This window comes from Brienomyrus brachyistius, chromosome 17 (assembly GCF_023856365.1).
Source record: "Brienomyrus brachyistius isolate T26 chromosome 17, BBRACH_0.4, whole genome shotgun sequence".
Taxonomy (NCBI): domain Eukaryota; kingdom Metazoa; phylum Chordata; class Actinopteri; order Osteoglossiformes; family Mormyridae; genus Brienomyrus; species Brienomyrus brachyistius.
This window is the reverse complement of record NC_064549.1, coordinates 19,322,816-19,348,217: the sequence shown is the minus strand read 5'-3', so window position 1 is coordinate 19,348,217 and position 25,402 is coordinate 19,322,816. Positions and strand designations below refer to the sequence as shown.

Here is a 25,402-nt window from a genome sequence, read left to right as displayed (position 1 = left end):
CCTCCACCTCCAAGGAGGGAGGAGTGATGGTCAGACTGTCCGGGACCTCCTCGGGGTCTGGGGCAGAAGGGACAGGAGCTGGAGGGACTGGAGTGGGGTCAGGGACAGGAGTTACAGGGGTTACAGTCACAGGCGGAGGCAAGGAGCCTCGGGCGGAGGAGGGACTGGAGTGGGGTCAGGGACAGGAGTTACAGGGGTTACAGTCACAGGCGGAGGCATAGGAGCCTCGGGCAGAGGCATAGGAGCCTCGAGCATTGTGGCTGCAGCAGGCGGTGGAGGCAGAGGGGGCGCCTCGGGCGTAACGGCTGCAGCAGGCAGCAGGACAGACAGAGGGACCTCGGGCAGCCGGATAGACAGGAGCGCCTCGGGCAGAGGCCGCTGGCGGGTGGAGCGGCCGGAGAAAGCGGTGGAAGCGGAGGCGGCTGCTTGGACCGAGTGGCTGTAGCAGGCGTAGGCGAAGGGAGCACCTCGGGCACAGGAGCTGCAGGCAGAGGCGGCTGCTCAGGTGCAGGAGCTGCAGGCAGAGGTGGGACCTCGGGCGCAGGAGCTGCAGGCAGAGGCGGGACCTCGGGTGTAGCGGGCGGAGGCAGAGGTGGGACCTCAGGCGTAGCGGGCGGAGGCAGAGGTGGGACCTCGGGCTGGGCGGCTGCAGCAGGCAGAGGCGGAGGGAGTGCCTCGGGCCGAGCGGCTGCAGCAGGTAGAGGTGAAGGGGGCGCCTCAGGCGTAGCTGCTGCAGGCAGCGGGACTGGCAGGTCCCATGCAGGAGAGACGGGCGTGGCCCCTTTAAGGATCCTGGGGACCCGCGGAATTGCGTCTCTGACCGCACTGGCCCCTTTGTTGGCCAGTCGCTCCGGCCGGTAGGAGTACTGCTCGAGGGGAGGCGGTAGCTGCTTGGCGGCCCGGCTTGTTCCCCAGACGGGGGAAGCTGTCTGCGAAGGCAGCTTACCAGCGCTCGTGACATCAGGATCAGCCGGGGAGTCCTCCTGTTCCCCGGCTGGGAGGGAAGCGAGGACAAGCGCGCACGCCCCCAGAACGATCGTTTGGGCGATCGCTTGCTTCTTCCTCTTCTTCTTCCATCGCATCACGGTTGCTGAGGGAGGCTGCTCCACGTCCGACAGGACGGGCGGCTGGGGAACAACCTCCGTGATGTCATACGTTGAATCAGCTGGTGGAGGTTGGCACGCACCTCTCCCAAGCGGTGCCTGCCCTCAGGTGGGGACATCGCCAACAAGAGATCGCTGCTGTGGATGGTTAACTCCAGGGCGACGGGGTGCCTCAAGCCTCGCATTAGCCATAGTGAAAGCTACAATAAAAACATTGATTTGTCGTGCCTGTCATACCCGGCCCGTACGATCCTCGTGTGTGCCACGCCCCCCTGGTTATCCACGTGTGCTTCCCTGATTGTACCCTGCTGTGTCTAGTTATTTTCAACCAGTCCTGTCTATTTGAGTCCATGTCTTACCAGAGTTCAGTGTCTGTCACTGATGTTAGGTGTGAGTCCATGTCTGATGTTTCCCCGCTCCCATTATCCGAATAAATCCCAGTTTTACCCCGGATTCTGCCTGTCGGCTTGCTCCTTGCCCGCCTGCCCGAGCGATCGCCCGTTCACCGGTACCGAGCTAGACAGTGCCACAGTTGGGTACCCCGTTATGTTCTGGAATTGGACCATTGTCACATTATCATTCAGAAAGGAAATGTGAGACACATCAAGCTCTTTTGAAAACACGTATTGCAGAAACTCATCGAGATCTTCAATGAGCATCGTGCTTGTCTGATTTATTCTCTTGCCAAATGATGTTTTTGGGGTTCAAACGGATGTCCTCCTTCTCAAAATAAGTCTAATTGTATCTCTCTTTATCTTCAGCACTCTTTACCCATAAGGGGTAGCTCGAAGCCTCCTGTTTTCCATTTAAATGGGTGTTAATATAGTCAGCAAAGAGTGTGTCTTTTCTGTTGGGGAAATGCCTGACCTCATAAATCTTTACAGTCTTATCCCCCTTTTCGACAGCCTTGTTGATTTCGACACTGCACCATGTGCCGATCAGTGCCCTCTGTTCATCTGAATGATTGCATATCCTCTGCGTCTCGCCTTCACAGCGTGTTCTGCAAAGTGTGAACATGAGTTTACCAGCTGCCGTGTAAGGCAACACCGGTAAATGAAGTCCACTTGGTGGGTAAACCTTAGCTTTGATCACACCGAAAAAGTTTTCAACACTGTCAAAATCACGGTAAAGGATTATGGGGTGGCCTACCAGGTACTCCTTATTCTTGTTGACCGAGGGGTAAAGGCTTGTGAAGTTGTAGTGACCTATATGCTCATCACCCTCTGCTTTGTAGTACAATTGCAAGGCGTTAGTTCTGCCACCAAACAGAGCATCCCGAGGATCGATGCACTCTGGAAAGTCAAATTCCCTCAAGAATGTCTGTACATGTACATTTTCAGCCTTCAGTTTATTCCACTGGTGTTCCCAAATAACATGTACATTGACATTGTACATGTGTTTAAGGGCAAAGATCTTATGCTGAAACTGCTGATGCATGTCCCCAAAAGGCATTAATGTTACAGGGTTCAATGCGTTTGAATCAAAGCATTCCGGGCACCTGAGAAAAAAAACACCCTGCACATTCATATGCCCTACTAACCCCATCGATTTCAGCATAGCCATCAAGGTAGTAGGGACCCATTTTCAGCTCCCCTCTACAGAGCGCGTGCTGAATCTCTAGTTTTTCATGATGGGTGGTGTATTCTACCCACTGAATAGATTGAGTGGTTAGCGCGACTGTATTTTCAGGCAAAAAACTCATGCAAAACTTTCATGCATACTGAGGCTATGGTGACACATTGAAAAGGGTCTAGATTACAGTTGTTGATAATCTCACCCCTGAATCTGATTAATCCCTCTTTTAAGATGACAAGATCATTTTTACACTACTCTACCATTTCATTCCTAAAGTCACACACCTTGCCAACAACAGTGTCGTACCATGCCATAAACTCACTCTTCTCCTTTTCCATCATGGTTTGCACACCATATGTCTCAGGTGGCAGGTAGGGTCTGACATAATTTTGATTTTCTACGGTGTTCCAAAAATGTAGGAAATATCTTTTTTGTTCTCAAAACCCAGAGCTGCAGGGAAAGTTCAGCTTCATGGGCAGAAAGCAATGTGAGTCAATGTATCGCTAAAGCCCTCGTCTGCTACACAGAGCAGTATGCTGCCCTGTGTGATAATATGTGGGGTGACGCCATTTTGAAATATGTGTTTGTGTGAGTGTGCATGTTCTCTGTGTGCATGTGCGAGTGTGTCCCTCCTCCCTCCATCCGGTCATTTTTAAAAGTTTTGATGTATGATTCTAAACATGCAGTACTTTTAAAGCTGCACATAGTCCCGTGACAAAAGGTGACCATACTGCCCCAGGATTTTTGGTGGTACTGCATCTTGCATATGCATAGTGTTCCATGCGTAGGTGCACAAACAACACATACAATGAATGCAGAATACAGGTGGCAGCCATGATGCTTCTGCAAATGAATTGCGAGCATGGAGTTAAAGCTGACACTCTTTGCTGGGCAGCTTCTGTAACCGCCAACTCCTCTATAGACCAGTGACGTTGGATGTATATTTGCATAGCATGATATGGTATCGGGGGTGGCATGGTGGTGCAGTGGTTAGCACTGTTGCCTCACACCTCTGGGACTTGGGTTCGAGTGTCCGCCTGGGTTGCAGTTTACATGTCATCATGGGGTATCCTTCGGGTACTCCGGTTTCCCCCCACAGTCCAAAGACGTGCTGAGGCTAATTGGAGTTACTCAATCGCCCATAGGAGTGCATGTGTGAGCGAATGGTGTGTGAGTGTGCCCTGTGATGGGCTGGCCCCCTGTCTTGGGTTGTTCCATACTTTGTGCCCATGGCTTCCGGGATAGGCTCTGGACCCCCCGTGACCCACAAGAATAAGTGGTTTGAAAAATGGATGGATGGATATGGTGTCACTCCACTCCCCTGTAGACCAGTGATGCTGGATGTGTATTTGCAGAGCTTGATTGCTCATTTAACAAGGATTGGCCACGTTATTCCTTGATTCTTGTTGTCAAAATGCTTCATTGCTTAAAAACATAGGAGGGTAAAAGGGGCTTATTTAAAATGATAGATCGTGTGTAGCCCCGTTAGGGGTGCCATTTTGAAATGGTTGTCTGCATGAGTGTGCGTGTTCTTAGTGTGCATGTGCGAGTGTACCCATCTCCGAAAATCATTTCGAGCACATCGTTCGAAGGGACAGAACGTATGTACCAGAGCAGCGAGGCTTTCTCATTTCGCCTTCAGTCTCCTAAAAGTTTGCTGATTAATTGCTTTCTTCAACCTAACAACGAAATAAAAACACTGTTAAATACCGCTAAAGTTTTTTTTCTAGTTCTTCTTTTCACATGTTGGTTAAATATAATGAGTTTAAGTACTTTCTTCTTTTACAATACGGAAAGTGTCGGGAGAGTTGTGCCTACTCCTAACAGCACATGGGACGTGTCTGTGCTAGCTTACAGATGTAGCCGCTTGAATTTTCCCCTCCCAACCGGCTGCCTGCCAGTTGCCTGCCAAAAGCCAGCCAAAGGGACTGACCCCCCTCCTTCTGGGGGTGTGCCTAAATTCTCATCTAAACCTGCCCATTTATTCACTTGCAGGGTGTTACCATGAGATGGCGCTTTCTTTACAAAAACACATTTTAGTTGTGGTCACAAGTTTACATACAACAGGCATCAACCAGAATCTTTTGGTAGCCATTAGTAAGCCTCTGGTATAATTCTGGCTGAATATTTGACCACTCTTATTTGCAGAATTTCTAGTTCATTTAAACTAGATGGGTTCCAGGCACAGACCTGGCTTTTCAGCATAACCGACAACTGTTTTGAAGCTTGGCATCCTGATCAGGAGTGACAATTTATATAAAAACATAAGAACATAAGAAATTTATAAACGAGAGGAGGCCATTCAGCCCATCAAGCTCATTTGAGGAGAACTGTAATAGCTCAGCAACTAACAGCTAACTAATTTATTGTTTTAATATTCATTTATTGTATTGTATTATTCCTGTAATATAATGTGATTGCACATTTTATACTTCAACGTTTAATCAGTTGCATGTTATAAACTGTGAAAAGGCTAGTATTGTGTGTTTTCTTACTGTTTTTTTTTCAATTGCTAAGACAGTACCATAGATTCTACTGTATCTCTTCACATACATGATCCATCCTTGGCATTGCTCTGGAGAAATATCTTGGCATACAGCATTCATTGTTTGATCTTGTGTCATTTAACATAATTTGTTTATTTTATGTGTTTTTTACAATCTATTTTAGAAAGGGTCTTGATAGTAATTTAGTAAAATGATATATATTCAGTTTTGACTGTTTTACTAACAGTTTTAGGGTCAGTGTGTACTTATGTGCAAAATGGCCTCTGATAAATTAATTTAAGATAAATTAATTTAGTTATTGATTGCATTTTGTATGAAAGCAAAGCAAAATGCTTAACAGTTTAGCCCACATATGCTACTGTATGACTGTATGAAAAGTTTTGAGAAAGCAACTTCAGTATTGCAGTATCTGTCTTAGCAATTGAAAAAAAATTTAAAATTCACACTGCCTTTCCAAACTGATTAGTGTGAGGAGCAGTGACAGACATTCCAGACTGATGGGCCATTGACAGTATGCAAAGGTGTGGTGACTCCAAAGTCACTTCAGAGTTGTAACACTTTAGTAATCAAACCTCATACAATTCTTTGAATGTCTCATTCACCTTTGTGTAGCCAGCCCCTATGTCTATAAGCTTCAGAACTCAAAAGTCTTGGCTAGAAATGTTTATGTGATTTTTTTTACAATTTCTCAGCACCACTGAAAATAAGTTTTTGAAAAGTTTATGTTGAACTAGAACCAAGGCTGCACAAATTTGCACAGGCCTTCAGCTCAATTGTCCTCCTGCCTCTGTTGTGCAAACACACTGTGAACCCTTGCACATTTGCATTTACTCAATCTGCTAGCTCAAATCCAAGGCAGCCCAAACCTATGTTTGTGACATGGAAACCTTCACAAAAGCCTGCCATATGCAGTACTGTACAAAAGTTTTAGGCAGGCAAAGAAAATGATGTTTAGATTGTCCTCGTGTTGGTGTAAAACTATGATATTATGCCTGTCAAAGTGTGTCAGCTTAGCCATATCAGAACCTCTGCTAAAATCATCCTGGTATTTACAGCGACCGTCCAGTGCAGCCATGTATTTTTTTACTTGGCCATTAGCACACCCCATATAGCTAGTCAATCTGTCACTGACTTTTTAAACCAATACATTTAATTATTTAATTGAGCTGTTGTTGAAATTTAATAAAATCATGGAACGGCTGAGGTGCCACTGAGGAGAAATTATCTTATCTAATAATTTTCTTGCATGTAGGCATATTGTCTTCCTTTAGAAAATCTTACCAAGTATAATTATCTTATTGCACTGGCAGATTATTTTACTAGTTTTAAGCCATCTTTGGGATTTTGTCTAAATATAAGAAAATTATTCTTGCTTAGATTTTCATTTTGTGCAGTGGAGTTACAATACCTGATTTCAGGTATCTCACCTGATTTCACCAGGTGAATAGGAGCTGAATTTCGAGGTCAAGGTACAAATGGGTCACAAAGAGGATTCTTTCTTTCCGTGAATCTGGATTAGCAGTTGCACAACATTTTACTGTAATATGCCTCTTATTTGTTTATTTTTTGGCTTTGTTCTTTACAGTAACTTTTCTGGAGTACTGAATATGGGAAACATGACATAACTAATATGTAACAACTGTAATATGTACATCTGTTTTGGTAGATGACCATACTTTTTTTAATTATAGTCTTACAGTTTCTACTTTCCATGCCAACAACTATTTTGAGTGGTAGTGTTTTCATTTCTTTCTGAGTTTAGCTAGAATTTTACGGTTTGTGCTTAGTGGATCGATTAAAGGAGAGGAGATTTTAGGAAATGTTTTAGCAATTCAGAAAAACTATAAAATGTTAAGGCATGTCAGACTACTTTGAAAGTGGGTGAGAGGCTTCAGACTCCAATGGGTTACAGTAAATACTTATTATGCTATGTTTCTTTTATGTTCCTCTTTTTGAGTCTGGTACTATGACAAAAAATTCCCAATCTATCTATCCAGTGCTACTTTATCATTCCATCCTCTTTGGACAATGTATTGATGTAAAGTGCTGTCAGCAGAACAGCATGATACTACCACCACCCTGCTTGACCATTGGTTCAGTGTTCTTAGGTTAAGAAAGCAACCTCACCTTGATCCCCTGCAAACATATCTCTTTTCATTGTGGCCAAGCAGAGAAGTTAATGACACATTCACACGTCATTGTGACTGCCTCCCATCCCCACCCCGTGAATATGCAGCCATCAGCAGCCTTTCAGACTGTTAGCCAGACAGAACACACTAAGGAATGTGTCTGTTTTATTCAAGCACAGTACAGAACCATATGTTTTTTTATTTTTCATTTTCCACTCTGTCCACCTTTATTCTCCACAATCAACCGTATTACTTTGTTTAGGTCTGTAATTAGTCTGTTACACACATCTTGGGTCACTCTCCTCTCCCAACATAACTCTTGCTTGGACACGCTGCTGCTTTGTATCTGGCTTGGCCTCCTTGCAGATGAAGTATTTCATCATGTGCCAAACAAGCTTAAAATCTGTTTAATTTTCAAATACCACGCTGTCCCTCATTGCTTGACAATATCAATCTTATTACTTTGTTTAGGTCTGTAATTATTATACTGCACACATCGTGGGTCCGCCTCATCTCCAAAGGGTGAAATAAAATACAAAATTCTAATTTCATCAATAAACTGACTAAAAACATATTTTGCTAGTTTTAGGCCATCTTTGCCTCACAACAGAAACAATTTCTTAAATTTCACAGACCATTTATTGCAGTGTAGTCAGTTTATTAATGAAATTGGAATTTTATCTAAATATAAGAAAATTATATTTGCTTAGATTTTCATTTTTTTGTAGTGAAGTAAAGATTACCTGATTTCAGGTAAGTCACTTTAGCTTTCATAATAACTGCTATCCCTGGTGGATGGATAAATAATTGCAAGTACTTTACACACAGAGAGGTAAGGGGCGGATCATGCTGGCCCACTTGTTCATTACATCATAGTGGGGGATCTCATAACAGTCAAGGTCCCACCCAGAACCAAGCAGGGGCCAGCCAAGGACCAGCCAAGGTCCCATCATGGAAACTGGGGAAAATTCAAGCGGCTACATCTGTACATTCATCCTGCTATACGTTTTATTATTCCTTAAAACGTAATTTAAAATAACATATTAATAAATGTAATGTATTTTTGTTCTATTAAAGTTTAATGACACCCCATCCCCCAAACCATATATCCCTTATCAACACCATGTGGCACAAGCATATCTGATACCCTATATGAATATAACCATTGGACAGATCAGAATAAAGAGATACACCCCCTTCCGCTCATGACATCATAAATGAGACCCCAATTAAGCTCCGCCCAAAGTGAGTAGTATTCTCTCTCTCTCATTGCAGCCTATCTCAGAAGGCAGAATGCATAAGCCAAGTAATTCCCTGGATGGGATACCAGTTCATCGCAGGCATTGTACTGACACATTATGGACAACTTAGAGAAACCTAACATCTCATTTTTTTTTCCAGAATATTTTATTATTTGGCTTCTGTGTTAGCCATGTACTGCACATAAAAAAATATGTTTGAAAACAATACATTTTGGACACTTGGAAAAAGGAGGACAGAGCTATTAGGTTATCTCCTCTTGGTGTTCCGCACATTGGGAGAACGCTGGATGGGTGAGGATGGCAAGCAATAAGGGTCTGCTGAGAACATCTATGTGAGACTTCCATGTGACATTAATTCAACTCACACTAGCAGAAAAAATGTCTCCCATGTGCACAATGAAGTCAAGGGCATCAATCATTGTAGCAGCTAGAAAAACTGTGCTCAGAAGACAGAAGACAGGGAAAAGGTGACCAGTATTAAAATTTTTAAAATCTAATCGAACAATCTGTTTCAGATCATGCCAGTATGTTTTATTAGCATTGAGGTCTTGTATTTGAGTCACTGTTGATTTTTATATTATTGTTGACTTTGTCAATTTGGTGGTCTTCATGCGTATGTTGTACCACCTGCGACAGCTGAGACAGTTTATGGTCTCTCCAATGATCCAATGGACTTCCTACTCAGGCACTGTGGAGAGCATCCTAACTCAGAAAATTACTTCCTGGTTTGGGAATAGCTGTGTTCAGGATCGTAAAGCCCTCCAGAGGATGATCCGTGCAGCAGAACGCTGCTGCAGGTCAGCCCTTCCATCTCTTCAGGACATTTACATCAAGAGATGTAGGAGCAGGGCTTTCAGGATCATGAAGGACACATGTCACCCCAACAACAGTCTGTTTAAGCTTCTGAAATCAGGAAAGAGACTCAGGAACATCATGGCCAGGACTGAGAGGCTTAGGAGGAGTTTCTACCCCCTGGCCATAAGGCTTCTGAACCTGGATATGCCATTGTACCTCACACCCTGTTGTACATTATGCTCTTGTACCCCTCACCATATCCGTGCTGTTACACTGGTCACTTTTTTATGTCTGTGTTACTGTTCATTTTGAACATACTTCTCTGCTTGCAGTTTTAGCTCGCATTTTAGCTTTTTGCGCTTTAACTTTAGCATAATTGGATTTCTTCAAAAGGCCAATTCAGGATGCATTTCCCTACGTGTTGTACTTTGTATAACTATGTATGTGACAATTAGAGAATCTTGAACCCTCTACTTATGAACGAGTTATGTTCCGAGCAGCTGTTCGTAACTTGAAATTTCCGTAAGTTGTTATTCAGCATCATTTTAAGGGTTTACATAAGTACAAAGAACTAGGATGCTGGGAGTTCGCATGCTTAGCTGAGCAGAGGTGGGAGTAGCGGCCAGAAATCATACTAGGCGGAAAATATGAAAATATGTAGTACAATCAAATTAGCAGCATTGCATCAATGACAACGTCTACCCAGCTATACCCTTAACCATAAGTAACCAAGCAAAATACCTCTATCATTTTTAGTTCTTTGATTGCAGTACAGATTTTCATAAAATTGAGTTTCCCTGTGTGATGACAAAAAAGTGGCCCCCACATCGCAATGAGAAGGTTTAATCACAAGGTGGGGTGTTATACCCCCAAGCAGGCTTAGAGGTAAGGGGAGCAATATTGCACTAGATGGAGAAACATAATTAGATCATCTGGGTCAGTTGAAATTGTTTATTATTACCAGGGTGTTTTAAAGAAAGCACAAGTTGACCCTGGGGGGAGCCAAGGCCAGCACAACAAACAAAACAGCCCTAAGCTTGAACAAAAATGACCATCAACTAACTAGATTACAAAAGAAAAGGGTAGAAACCTACAACTCAACTCCATATCACTCAAGGAAAAACTGAGGGAAAAAATGGCAGTTCTCCCTTACAAGCTTTCTCTGGCAGAGGGGACAGAAAAACAATGTAACAAAGGGTGAATCAGTTCAGTAGTGACAACGAGCTGTAGGAAACCCATGAAACCTGGCCTAACCAGTAGCATAACATAAGGCTTGACAGAGAGTTCTCTGAAACACATGGGGCTTTGATAAAACCCAGAATGGCGAAAGGCCCTGAAGTGCAGCTTCAAACTGTTTAAACAGCACCTGGAGGGCACTCATTGGCTGCAGGGGCTCAGACCTCAGCCAGTGACACAAAGGACAGGAACACGAAAAGCTAATAAGGAACAAGAAGAAGGAACCCAGAGACCAGGACTTGAAAGCAGCACAAAAGAGCTGAAATGTTTACAGTCTTTTAGGGGAATGTAACACCCCCACCCATAAGAACAAACATACATTTATTAACTATAGCACATGCTAAACAGTTATGCCCTTCAGAGGGCATCTGCCACCATATTGTCATATCATTTTTGTGCTTAATAAGAAGATTGTAATTTTGACAGATCAATGCCCATCTCATCAGCATCATGTTTTTGTTCTACATGCGTGACAGGAACACAAAGGGGTTGTGATCGGTATAAATCTCCACAGGGTGTGGAGCTGATCCCACATAGACTTCAAGCTGTTGAAGGTCAAGAAGCATGGCTAAGGTTTCCTTCTCAATTGTTGAATATCTCATTTGATGCTCGTTAAACTTACAGGAGAAGTAGCATACTGGGTGGCTCATCCCTTGGCATCATCTTGGTGAAGGACAGCCCCGCCCCCTCCATCACTAGCATCCACTTCCACCTTAAAGAACTTGGAAAAATCTGGAGCAGCATGTAAGGAATCCACTTGCAGAGTCTCTGCAGTTTCAGCAAAACTGTGATTTATTGAACAGTAAAAAGTAATATAATGTGATACACTGTAGACATACACCGGGTATTGAAAGGCAGCAAAAATACAAATTATGGGCAGTTCTTCACCCCCCTTTATACCCCAAAAGACCCTCCCCAACAAGGTGCTGTGTGTAGGTGTTTTGAGTGAATTTACATATAAAGAGTGACCCCCTGGAGTGTGAGGATCCTGAGACAGGGATGGGACAGGACAGGATGGAAATTTCCTGTGAGAGCAAATGGCAGCTCAGCCCCTTCTCTGGCCATTGTCAATTGAATTATCTTCCTTAGCACCCTAGTGGTGCCAAATGGAACCCCTGTTCTCTCCCTGACTTCCCCCAAGATCATAACTTGCTAATACTGTCTGTATTCAAATGATCAACCAAGAACATTGGGGCATCTTTACTACTTTTCCTTACAAGCAAGTACAGGTGAACTGGACAGAATAGCTTTGCCACTTTCAAAGGTATACTGGCAGTCACTATTCCAGACTAATAACTATTTTGGGTTACACAGACTAGTGTGGGGGGCCACTACTTAGGAAAACTTCATCACCTGGTTTGAAGAATTGAGGGACTTTCTTATCATACTGCTGCTTCATTATGATCTGGGCAGATGAAAGAGCTTCCAGTGATGCTGAATGAGCTTGGTGCAGGTGCTCATAAAACTATGAAATATAGTCCAAGACATTAGTTCTGACAAGTGACGTAAACTGTTCTTAAAGCAACTTTAAAGGACGTAGTGATCCATTTTAGCTTCCCGTATGGCAAATACCATCAATGGCACTCCTTCATTCCAATCTTCACTAGTTTCCAAACAATACTTTTGCAGCATAGATTTAAGAGTCTGATCCCATTTTTCCAGAGCTCCTTGGGACTCAGGATGATAGGCACTAAAGACAATATGGTTAACCTCTAGAGTTTGCAAAACCTGTTTGAAATGGTTGAACGGGAAATTAGGTCTGTCTGAACTACTCTGAGAAGGCCAAAGCTGGTAAAAAACTTTGTTAAAGACTTAATAATCAGAGGACCAGTGATTCTTCTGAGAGGGATTGCCTTTGGATGGCATGCTGCAGTACACATTATTATTAAGAGGAACTGATTATCAGTTTTTGTTTTTGGTAATAGGCCAACACAGTCCACAATCACATGCTGAAAAGGTTCACCAAGTGCTGGGATGGGATAGAGAGGAGCAGGAGGGTCTCCCTGATTTGGTTTTTCTGCAGTCTTACAGGTTTTATCAGGTATGGAAAAACTGCACCACATCAGCATTTGGTCCCCACAATGTAATGTGTAAAATATCTCACCTCCACACACACAGAGGTGAAGGGACAGGACAGGCAAGGCAAGCAATTGCTTGGGGCTCCCGAGCTTGGCCGATTACATAGTACATTGCAATTACAAATCTGCTTTATTTGTGTATTCTGCTTTTCACAAAACTGAAAATAAAAGAATTCTGTTTAAAATAAAGGTAATAAATTTTACCATGTCAGGGGAGGATGTGTTGGAGGTCCCCCAATGTCCCCAGAATCGCACACGCGCACACTCACACACACACACACACACACACACAGAGGCTCACTAACACGCACCCAGACACAGACACACACATACAGAACAGACCTGTACTCATATCTTTGTTTTTCATTTCTAAGGGCAAAACCCTAATCCCTGCAATGACAACCTTAACCTCTACCCAGCTCTAACCTTAACCATAAGTAAAGAAACAAAACGCAGCACTTTTGGCATTTTAGTTTTGTGATTACAGGCACAGACTATTGTAAAATTGCATTTCCTCTTCTGGGGACCAAAAAAATGCAATCCTACTACGTCAAAAGGTTTTCAGGTTTTTATCACACTGTAGGGATGCTTGGTCCCCACAGTGTAATATGTATATGCCATGCCCCCCCACCCACATAAACACACACACGCACACATATGCAGCCCCCCCCCCCCCCCACACACACACGCAAACACTGACACACAAACACACACACTCACGCACAGGTTTCTCATTATATCTTTGTGGGGACTCTCCATTCATTTGTATGGGGATCATACCAATCCCAACATAACAACCTTAACCTCTACCTAGCTCTAACCTTTTCTGTAAGTAACCAAACAAAATACGAGACTTTTGGCACTTTTACTTTTTTGATTACATTCACATATTTCTGTGGGAACCTGAAAAATGGTCCTCAAAACTTCAAGATAACAGGTTTTTATCACATTGTGGGAGACACACTCACTCACTCACCCACACACACACACACACACACATATACTGTATGTATGTGTGTGTGTATATATTTATGTGATAAATATTATGCAATTATATTTGTTACACAATATACAATTAGACATGAGAGCCACATTATGGAATCCATGACTTATAGATGTCACCTTAAAACTGTTCTCTCAGTCGTGACGTCACTCCTCTAGTTGATAGGAGTGGAGCTGCTGCAGCGCAGCACGGGGACAGCTACATATCTAGGCGCGTGGACGCAGGTAACGCGCTTCAGCTGCCTCCTCAAATTCAGTAACGAATTTCTCCTTTACAGCCTTACTCCTAATGTAAAAACGGCCAACCAGAAGAAACAAAATTCGCGGTGTATGCAGCTGTTCTCATGAGCCACTTATTGATTTCAGATAGGCACTGCGTCGGCATCCCTGTCTGAAGAGAAGAGCCACATCTCAAACAGCCAGACACGTTTTTTTCCAACCACATCGTCTTAACGTACCCTAACCAAATACTATCGCGACTGGGATGGAGAACAAAAGTGTGGGTAAGCAACTTTATGCGTTTTCGAAATACAGGTGTGGTTTGCCCGTAGCGTGGACGCGCGTGTCTGGTGCTGCGGGATGCTCAATGACGCGCTTATGTGAGTATACTGCGGTACTGGGAGATCGTACGCAGGACGGCTACTTAGCTGCAGGCATGAAGCTTAAAGTATTTTTAAAGGCATGGAGTTTAAAAATTTATGTGAATGGCACTGGATGCCGCATATACTTCCGATCAGACATGACTTCATTGTCAACGAAAAGCAAATAAATTCTTGATGTGGAAAAATAACACATTCGCGACTGTAGGGCGTCTTTTCCTGCTTTGTGGCATAGGCAGATGTGCGTGTTATGTATGTAGTCTGCACTGTTAAATGAAATAATATTCTGTACCACACATTAAATCCATTATTAAACAATATCATTATAATGTTGGGATTTTAAAAACGAATACGTATGGCTGCTGAACATTAAAAAAAAATCTAAAATAGTAACTGTTTAATGTATTTATACATGGTTGTTGACTATGGTGGTAATCTACGTTATTTATGGCAAACGTTACTCCTAACATTATGCTGATTTAAAAAAGGCTGCATCAACATGCAGGGCATGTTGTGCTCTGTGTTATACCCACCCCTCTGCATTCGAATGCTAAGAAACATTTATTGTAGGGGACATAAGTGATTACATACTGTTTACTTTGAGTAGTATGTCACTTTAAGTATGAAGTACCGTCTGAACTAATTCAAAGGTCTGCAAGCATACTATTGTACTATAAATGCAGATTAATATGCTAATGTATATATCTGTGTTAAAATACTCTTACAGGACTAATAATGTGCTCACACAAAGGTTACAGTAATGAACACTTATGTGGGTGCCAGGAGTAGAGTTGATGTATGTACTGAGATAGTTAGTGCTATAATAATGTGTGATCCTTCAATGGCTAATAGGTCTAATTGTCACACACAGAATATACACACAAATACCCATTGGGAGTCTGTTAACTGGACTGTGTGAAGTTAATATAAGAAGGATATGTGGAATCAGCAATTTAAGAATGTATGGAACTAGATATATTGAGGAATATAGTTGTTACATCTGTAAGAGATGGGCTGTCAGAAGAAGCAGTAATGATGATAGGGTATGCAATGTTGCCATTAGGAAGATGTGGAAAATACTCTCTGATGGATGTGAAGGGGAATTCCTAATAAATAACAAATAAATAAATTTTATTATTCTGAGGTTATAATATTTTGAACTACGCTTTTCCATGCAAATGTTTAGTGAATCATTTTAATTTGTATTGATTCATAGAACTGACAAACAATGCAGAGCTTACAAAATAAAGAAAAACATTTTGAATAGAAAACCAATATCCACGTTTTTTTTTCTGAATAGGGTGCATTTGTTTAACATAATAACATAAGAAATTTACAAACGAGAGGAGGCCATTTGGCCCATCAAGCTAATTTATTTTATTATTTTGGGTAATAGTTCTAGGTTTTCACCAGAATCCTAAATAATGCCAACAACCTTGCAAATAATCTTGTCAACTACTTATTTTTTCACTTGGTGTCAAAAATTCAGTTTTAGTTCTGTATTTTATGGACAACTTTACATATTGTTAGTCATAGAACAGTATTCTGTAGTATAAGTATAGATTTTTTTTTCACAAAGAATATTTTTCAAATATTAATTATATGGACATGGAAAAACTTAAAGTTGTAATAACATACAGTCCAAGTTTTTTTGCAAGCTTATAACTTATATTGTTATAAAATAGAACCATATATTACAACATTACATTACAATATGAGGTTTCTACTTTTACAATTTTTTATTTTACTCTAGAAAGTAATATGATGTTAAATTATTTATTAATAATTGTATTTAATATAGAACTTAAAAAAATTATTTAATAAATATAAAGGATGAATATAACTCTTTAAATAAATACATTTCATGAGATGTTTGTATGGGGGTGGCATGGTGGTGCAGTGGTTAGCACTGTTGCTTCACACCTCTGGGACTCGGGTTCCTATATGGGGTGTCCTCCCCATGTCGTTGTGGGGTTTCCTCTGGGTACTCCGTTTCACCCCACAGTCCAAAAAAACATGCTGAGGCTAATTGGAGTTGCTAAATTGCCCGTAGGTGTGCATGTGAGAGTGAATGGTGTGTGATTGTGCCCTGCGATGGGCTGGCCCCCCATCCTGGGTTGTTCCCTGCCTCGTGCCCATTGCTTCCGGGCTAGGCTCTGGATCCCCCGCGCCCCAGTAGGATAAGCGGTTTGGAAAATGGATAGATGGATGTTTGTATGCCTCTAGGTGAGTGGCCAGAAGAAGTGTGGTTCATATTGACTCTAAATAAAATGAAAGTGTATGTTAACTTGCCCGGATTGGGTGGACTGGGGCTTTGCCCTGGAGCCATGCATGGGGCAGGAGCTAGAAGGTGAGCCCGGCATGGCAAAGCCCAAAGAGGTAACATGGGTTCACTCCGCTGTGGGCCCACCACCTGCAGGGAGAACCATGGGGGTCGGGTGCCATGGTGGCAGTTGAAGGCAGGGGTCTTGATGGACCAATCGATGACAACCAAAATTGGTTCTTAGCACATGGAACGTCACCTCTCTAGTAGGAAAGGAACCTGAGCTGGGGTGGGAGGTAGAGAGATACTGACTAGATATAGTTGGGCTCATCTCAACGTATGGCTCGGACTCCTTGACCAAACTGCTGCAGAGGGGCTGAACTCTAGTCCACTCTACTCCAGTTGCCCATGGGGAGGGGCACTAGGCAGGGGTGGGTCTGCTTATAGACCCCCAGTTTGCTGCCAGTGCGTAACACTGGACCAGTTTTTCACCCTCACAAGGATATTGGAGGATCCCTGGGTGTTTGGGAGTCGATTTACTCCTGCATGTATACGTTCAATCAGACTCAAACTGGCCTAAGTGTTCTGCGCATGCTCCACAGTACTCTCCCCCCCCCAGGCTTTGCCTCAGAAGTAACAGAAGAAGCCACTACTCAGAAGTAGTATGGAGTATAGTAGAGGTGTAATTGTTAGCGCACTGCAACACCATATGCTCGTGTCGTCTGCTTTCTGATAACAGCATAACAACAAGGAACAGCGTGCATTTTTCTGTAAAAAAAAAATAAAAAAATACAACATACAGCACCTATGAAAAGTAGAGCACTGTGCTGTCCAGGTCACTGGTCAACTAAAGGGTGCGTTTTCACTGTACCAGAAACCGTACTTTAGGTATTTCAAGAAGGTACCAGAAGTATGGAACTTAGGTGTTGGTTTTTCCACTGGTATAAAAACTGGTATTGGCACCATTGTAAGGCTGAGCAATTTGTATTGAATTCGAGAAATGACTGTAGTAAGACTGGACAACATGTCATATCAATACCAACATCACATGTTATGCACATCCAGTTCTTACAGTTTGATATGGATATTATGGCGCAGGGAGTTTCGCTAAAACAGTCTCGCTAAAACATTTTTACTCTATCATAGGAAAGAAAACTTAGGAATTTGTATAATTTTAATGATTGTTCCTTCCTCAATATTATCTAGTACATGTTAAAATTTCAGTTTACCTCTGCTGATTTTGCTTGAGTGCTTCGTGCATTTAAATCACTCCTACTGTAGATAGATAGACAGATTCCTTTAACTGTCATTGTACAAGCATGCAACGAAATTGCATTGCACCCACATAAAGAAAATATGGCTCCTAAATGAGTATGTGAGAAATTTATGTTGAACTCCTTTCTTTGTTTCATACATACTCCAGTATTTATTATAACAAAATCACATTGCAGTATTTGAAAAATTTCTAATTATGCTATCCTAATCTTGTTGTATCTGGTCTTCCGACTAGATCGCAATTAAAGATTGTGTCACTTCATTTGTCCATGCATCCATTATTATTTGTTTTATTAGTTTTTACGTCTGTTTTGTAATAGGTCACCTGGAAAAAGCCCAATACTAATAAGCTGAAAGGAGTCATATCGCCACATATTGTAGCGGAGTTGGACCAACTTTGGTCAATAAATCGATTCCTCTTCATGCATGTATACTGGGACAAGGACATTCGTCCGATTAAATGGTGTAGTCATTTTTATAACCATAACTTGACTTAGCTGTGCATGTAAACGTACTGAGTATGAGGTCCCTGCAAGTCAGACTGTAGTTTTTTTGTTTCTTTTTAGGGAATGATAAGATAGAGGTCATAGACTCCCTGTACATTTATGTTTTGTCTCACTCTGTTTTTGTAGATACACGTTTTTTGTAGGATTGTTCTTTTGCATTGTTGTGGTTGTCAGGTTTGGTGTGCAGGCCTGTTACTCATGACTCCCCACCTTAGGTTCCCTTGGCTGTGTTTCTGCCTATTCTCAGAAAAAGTATTTCTTTTTTCTTTCTGTAATGGAAGTCTGCCTGCATTTGGTCTCTCATTCACTGTGGGGAGTTCAGGTAAAACACAAGATAAAATTAAACAAACTGCATATTTGTGGTTTGAAGTAACATGGAACACTACTGTTTTTAAAATATCTTTCTTACTGAATGTCACAAACAAGCATTATGTGTGACTATATCACTGGGAATTTGTTTAAATTTAACTTCAATTTAATGATTAAATATACATCCAATTCAGTCTCATCGCTTTGCCTAAATGTTTATTAATTCTTGCAACCTTGTGCTGGATAAGTGGTTGGAAGTTGGCTGGACAAATACCTATTACTTGTTTTAGATTAATTTTAGACTGATTTTTATAGTCTTACAAAAAGTGAGGTGAGGCAGTCTTCATGCAGGAGTGGTGGATTTGCTACTGTAAAGTTGATTACTTTTATAACTTTATGCATAACTGACCATAAGTAGTTTCACATTTCCTTCATGTACACACCTTAGTCACTCTCTAAATTACTATTCAAAATTTCATTTATTTACTCAACTTATGTGATCTTTGCTGGACATTTTCTATGCAAAATTAAAACTTATTAGCATAGACAAACTCAGTCATTAATTCATCCATGCTTAATATTAGCCAGTTTTTACCATATGCTCTTTGTCTGTTTATTTTATTTATTGCTGAGAATTTCCTTCTCAAACTACTTTAGCACATAAAAACAATTTTAGAACCATACCAATCTTGCCAGTTTATGTTGAGCAAAATAGATACTGTTTCCATTGTACTGAAAAAATAAGTTATCATATATCCTAATAAAATATCTGTTTCTGGATGTATTTGACAGATACTAGTAGTTTCATTGAAAAAGTTTTTAGTGGTGTCCTATTACAGTGTTAAAATACTCCCCTTGAGTGTATGAGGAGGAGATGCGCTGAAACCACGGAACCTGTGCAGAAGCTTTGTAGAAGTGTTGACTTTAAACACACCATGAGTCAGATCTGTAGTTTTTTTCGCAATCTGTTATCTAAAGAAACTGAACCTGAGGAAAATGGAACAGAGGAAGCTACTCCCAAGCCTGAAGAAACTGAGGGTGAGTCTGTCTCTGTGGCTTTCTTATTTACTCTGCCCTTTGTCTTCCTCTTATACTTTATTATGTATCTCTTCTACAGCATGACCTATGACTATTTTATGCACAGCTATAGTGGAATAATGGTAAAACATATTACACAAAGATTTCAGATTTTTAGGATGCTTATGTGCACTTCCTATGAGACAATTTAAAAACAACATGTTGAATACTTAGACTGAGGTGTAGGTTTTATATATGTGTACACAAAGATAGTTATTTGTCTGTTAAGGTCTAATTTTGAATTAGCAACTTCATGTAAACTATATTTATCCAGTAACTGGCAGAATGTCATAGATAACTGATTAAATGGTCTTTGTTTAGAAATTGTTGACAATGGTATTGGTGCAAGAATTTGTTTTTTCAAAAAAAAATAGAAGTATACTTTTATATGCAAAATCTAAATTTCAACAAAAGTATATAATTATGTTCACAACCACAAAATTACAACATCTTAATGAAAATCACATTATGAGATATGGATTGTGATAGTAAATGATAGCACTGATAGTGTGTAAATTATCAGGGTCCAGATAAAGGGTTTTATTTGTGTGTGGAATGTTCAGTAGCTTGAACTTGTTTATTTCTTAGGGAGCTCAACTGAGGCCATCTCAGTCGTGCATGTGATGAGGGATATAAAGTTCTTCGTATTTGTAAGCCCACCCCTCTCACTCAGTAACGACTGTAAGAAATATTCAGCACAAGAGTATAAATACCCCAGATGGGGACATTTAATATCACCAGCTCTGATCTTAACTCCTCACATGTCTCTGGGGACATTATGACTCCCTTCATTAATATCTGTTTACACCTCAGTACTTGACTTTCTGTACAAGTGAACTAGTACAACCAGCATGATCGTCCACACATATACACATAATGTTTGTTTGCTATGTCTTCCTTGATAAAATTTAATAGATTTGATTACTTTCAATAATGAAACAATTTTGTGTGGACAGGTTCATGTTTTTGAAAAATTAGTACAGGGGAAAAATTAATCAATGACTCTATAAAAAAGAGGAGTAGCTTCATAATTCCCTTAAGAATTTGTGAAAATGCCATATTCCATCCATCTTCTTATCTGCTTACCTTGGAGTGTAACCCAGACATCACTGAGCAGATACACACACACACTTACACACACTGGAGGGCCATTTAGATTAACTGCAAATGTTTAGATGGTAGAAAGAAACTGGAATAGCAAGAAGAAGTCTGCATGACATTAGGTGAACATATAGGCTACAGACAACCCAATCTGACCTCCATCCATTCATTCTTTTTCTATAAGCACTTGTCCAAAGCCTTTTTGGATGCTATGGGAACAAGGCAGAGAACATCCCAGGATGGGGCGCCAACCCATTGCAAGACCCACTCACACACCATGCACACCTTTGGGCAATTTGGCTACTCCAACTGACCTTGACAGGTTTTTGAACTATGGGGGGATACCAGAGTATCCGGAGCAAATGGAAGAAAATGAAAATTCAACACACAGGGAGCCATACCAGAGACCTGAACCCTGGTCTATAAGGCAACAGTGCTAAACACTGTGCCACCGTGCCACTCCCAATCTAATCTCTCAAGTTATGCAAACAGGTTTTACATTAAATAACGTCCATCTCACCACCCTTCTTCATTCTCACTCTCACCATTACTATTTGCACTTTTTATTGAACCCCTAGCAGCTGCCATCCGTCAAGACACCCAAATCACTGGTATCGCCACCCTAAACACAACTCATAAAATCAGGCTATATGCAGATGACCTATTACTAGGGATGTAATGATAAATGTAATATTGCGATATCGCGATAAAAAAATACCTCGACACCGTTGTCGGACTGTTACGATATCACATGGTTATTTAGCTCGTATAAGCTCTGTCTCAAAAAATACATATTACATTAACAAATGCTTTGTGCTCTAATAGCCATGTGTAACCCACATGACATTGCGTCAGTAAATCCATTACAAAACAACTATTTCAACAATAATTTATAAAATGGTCAAATAAAAGCAAAAACACATATTAACAAATACAGTATACTAACAAATCTACAGAGCCCGTCTGGTGACATAGGAGAAAAAATATATATATTGCATGGCCACGAGGTTCTTAAAGCATGGGAACGAGTTAGATATCCAGGATATTGTACGCTGGTCTAATGCACTTGTCCATAATGCTTTTTTTCTTTATAAAATCATTCTTACTTTTATGCACTCTCGAAGTTGTCCATGTGTTTCTAGGCATTCGGAAATTGCCTGGCCATGCGTTATTAATTCATGGCCACCACTTAATTATCTCGTGGCCACACCTTATTATAAAAGACGATTGTACACAGATTGTGAGCTGATGTCACAAAGTAATGTGGAGAGGGCGGGTTGTTTTTTTGCAGAAGTGGTTGAGGCTGGCTGCAGCGAGTGCCGTCATAGGATTTAGAATACGGTAAAAAGAAAACTTGCTAAATTTGATTTTACAGCTTATGCCGTATAAGAAGATTTTTTTTATTAACTAAAGGAAAAGGAAGATAGAAGAAATGTTTTAAACCATGATAGATTGTTTTTTTCTGCGCTACATTGACACTTCTGAAGATTTGGAATGGATATTCCTGCATGTGCTTCGCTGAACAGGGACCCACCGAATGGAGTTCATAGCAGGGTGGCGAGCTAGACCCATGGAGCAATGGTGAAGGATGAGTAGAGGGAACATTGAATTTCTTACAACGTGTGCAGTTAGGATATGATGGACCGAATTGAACTGTATATCAACCCTTGAATATTGTTATGCCTGAATGGTACCTATGTGATTTTGCTTTTTCGCTTTATACGTGTTGAATTTTGAGTTTGATATGTGGGGGGAGGTTGCTGATTTAAAGGAAAGATAAATAGGTGCTAAAGATACTGGATAGAATATTGAAATAAGGGCTTATTAGGTGATTATAAAATTACAGTACAAAATTATTTTATACGATCTGTGCGCAGTCAAAAATGAGCAAAACCGAACTAGGATATAACTAGATTTAGACTTAGGATTAACTAGGAATGACTGATTTAACCATTGGACTCAACCCAAAACAAACAATATTTAAATCCATACTTTATAAAGTATGGAATGTAAACATACTTTACATTTTTCCATTTAAATGTAAATGTATTCAGGATTCTTCATGTTCTACAATTAATATTTACTAAAGGTTGCTGTTTTAAATTTTGAGGTGTCATTATCTTTTCCCCCTCCACTCCCATCGAACCTAGAACAGGCCAGTAGCACTACTAAGTGAACCCAAAATAGGTTCATAAGTGTTACCCGTGCACTGTTTTCACGCATTATTTTGCATGTTGGTATGTACGGGCGTGGCCTATATTTCACATGGTGAAAACAGACTCGGCGTAAAAATGGCAGAAAACACTACTTCGGAATTGCAGATTGTGTTTTGATTAAAAGATCCAGCTACTGCAGTAATAATTAATATTTTATAAAAGAACTACTGACTGCTTGTTTTTGTTTTATAATTACATGCATTGTTCAGTCATTCATTGCAAAGGACAATTACTGCTAAGATCTGGCAAAGGCTTAAGGTCAGAGCTGGAAATTTTACTAATAAAGAAAAGCAGAAGCACTTTATGTTAAAAGGAAGAACTAATTTGATATAAATCAACATGTTGATTATTAACCAGAGTTTTTTCTTTTTTAATGTCGTGATAATTATCGTATTGCGAATCTTTGGTATCGTCACATTCCTACCTTGTACTATATATACAAAATCCCTTAACATCACTTCCAACAATTTTCAGTCTAATTTCCATCATTTCAGAATATTCAGTCAATTGGTCCAAATTCATTATTCTCCCAGTTAAGCATAACCAGTGGAATGCTGTGATCCCCCAATCTCTCAGTTAAAATCTTTACAGGTAACATTTCATATCTTGGCATTGATATTTCTTCCAACCTTTCACAATTGTTTGAATTGAACTTCATGCTAATTCTTAAGAACATTTAAAATTATTTAAACCATTGGAATAACTTTCCACTCTCACTTGCTGGCCAGTTAGCTGCAGTGAAAATATCAATCTTATCAAAATTAAGTATCTTTTTTCAATGACTCCCATTTTTCCAACAACATTACATTGGTTTTCTACTCTGAACTCAATAATTACAAAATTTTACTCAAACAATAAATAACCAAGAAATAAACTCTTAATATTTCATGAAAGTAAGTTGTTTGGGGGCTTAAACGTCCCAAACTTTAGCTCATTGGCTACAATATATTATGAAATTGATATGTTTAGACATGCAACAAAATCCTTGGCTTGAAATTGAAAAATCAGTTTGTAAAGAACTGTCCATTAAAGATTTACCATTCATATCAATCAATCAAAAAACATAATTTTTGTAAGATTAAACAACTCTTGAAGCTTGGTGGAAAATTATTAAGCATTATTAGCATTCCACTGTCCCCATCTCTTTGTCTTCCAGGCAATCTTACGATCATACTTATCACCTTGACCATAGCTAAAAAAGCAATACTCCTTAACTGGAAGTACAGGCATAAAATAATCACAGTGGCTTAAACAGCTAATAGATTTTCTCTCAATGGAACTAATCTAAAAATAACAGAGCCAAGAATTTAGTGATACCTGGGAACCCACTCTTGTAGCTCCCAGCCTTCCAACAAGTTGACCCCCTGTTAATTTATATTTGTTTTTGTCTTGCTTTGTTTTATCTATTGCTTGTTTAGGAAGAGAGTGCATATTCAAATACTGTATATAGAAACTGGCTAATGAATACTGTGCCCTATTCAACATGAACTTAATATGCATCATCGGTCTTTATTTTTATATTTGTATATTTGGGGATTTTTTGTCTTTCTTGTTGGTTGTCTCTTTTGTTTTTCTTGAAACAATACATTAAAAATAAATAAATAAGTAAATGAGTAAACAAACAAATGCATACATTCATACATTCACACACACACACACACACTCATATATAACATACATCTCCTAACCTTTTATCCAGTACAGGATTGTGGAAATACTAGAGGTCTTCCTGAGGCAACACAGGGCACAACAACTATACAACTAGCACCCATATACTGATTTACTAACCACTATCTGCTTTAAGAACATGAATTAAATGACCATCTATGTATAAATTATTTGAATAAAATTTAGATTACTTAATTAAATCAGGTAAACCTACTGTTAGATATTTTTTAAACATTTACTGCAATTTAAGCAATGCTTTCAGTTGACATGCTACTGTATATCTATGGAAGAAGATCATTTGGAGTTTTATGTGTTCTCATGTAGTTTTTTTCAACAGTTTTTGAAGATAATGATTTATCATCATGAAAGAGAACAATGTGTTATATACTGAAAAAAGCACAACATACCAAGAAACTGTTTTGCTCCAACCATAGGTAGTATTCAAAGATGTAAGAGAGACATTAGTGATACTGAGTATGACACCACAAACACCACTCCAGCAGTATTATAAGAAAAAATAGACTATAATGGACTGGTGTAAGCAAGACTAAAAGAGTCTATTCTACAGTCATTGTTGCTAATTTTAGATACTACTGGAAGTGAGAAGTCTGCAGCCTTGTTTTTTCCCTAAAATTGTGATATAAAAAATGGCTGGGATTCCATGAGTGACAAAGCCTCATGTAAGTGAATCAAAGGTGATA

General features: G+C 40.3%; 1 protein-coding gene across 2 annotated transcripts in view; it reads left to right on the top strand.

Annotated features, from left to right (window-relative positions):
* Positions 1-13,840: 13,840 nt before the first annotated feature.
* Positions 13,841-25,402, top strand: part of LOC125711318 (fibroblast growth factor 12-like) — a 65,522-nt gene continuing 53,960 nt past the window's right edge. Inside the window, exons 1-2 of one of the 2 annotated variants that reach the window (XM_048980121.1) lie at positions 13,841-13,912; positions 14,054-14,190. In XM_048980121.1, coding sequence (XP_048836078.1) covers positions 14,172-14,190 — 19 coding nt within the window. In that variant the 5' untranslated portion in view covers positions 13,841-13,912; positions 14,054-14,171. Of the gene's footprint in view, positions 13,913-14,053; positions 14,191-19,490; positions 19,678-25,402 lie in introns of those variants that run through there. The other variant, XM_048980120.1, reaches the window with a different exon arrangement.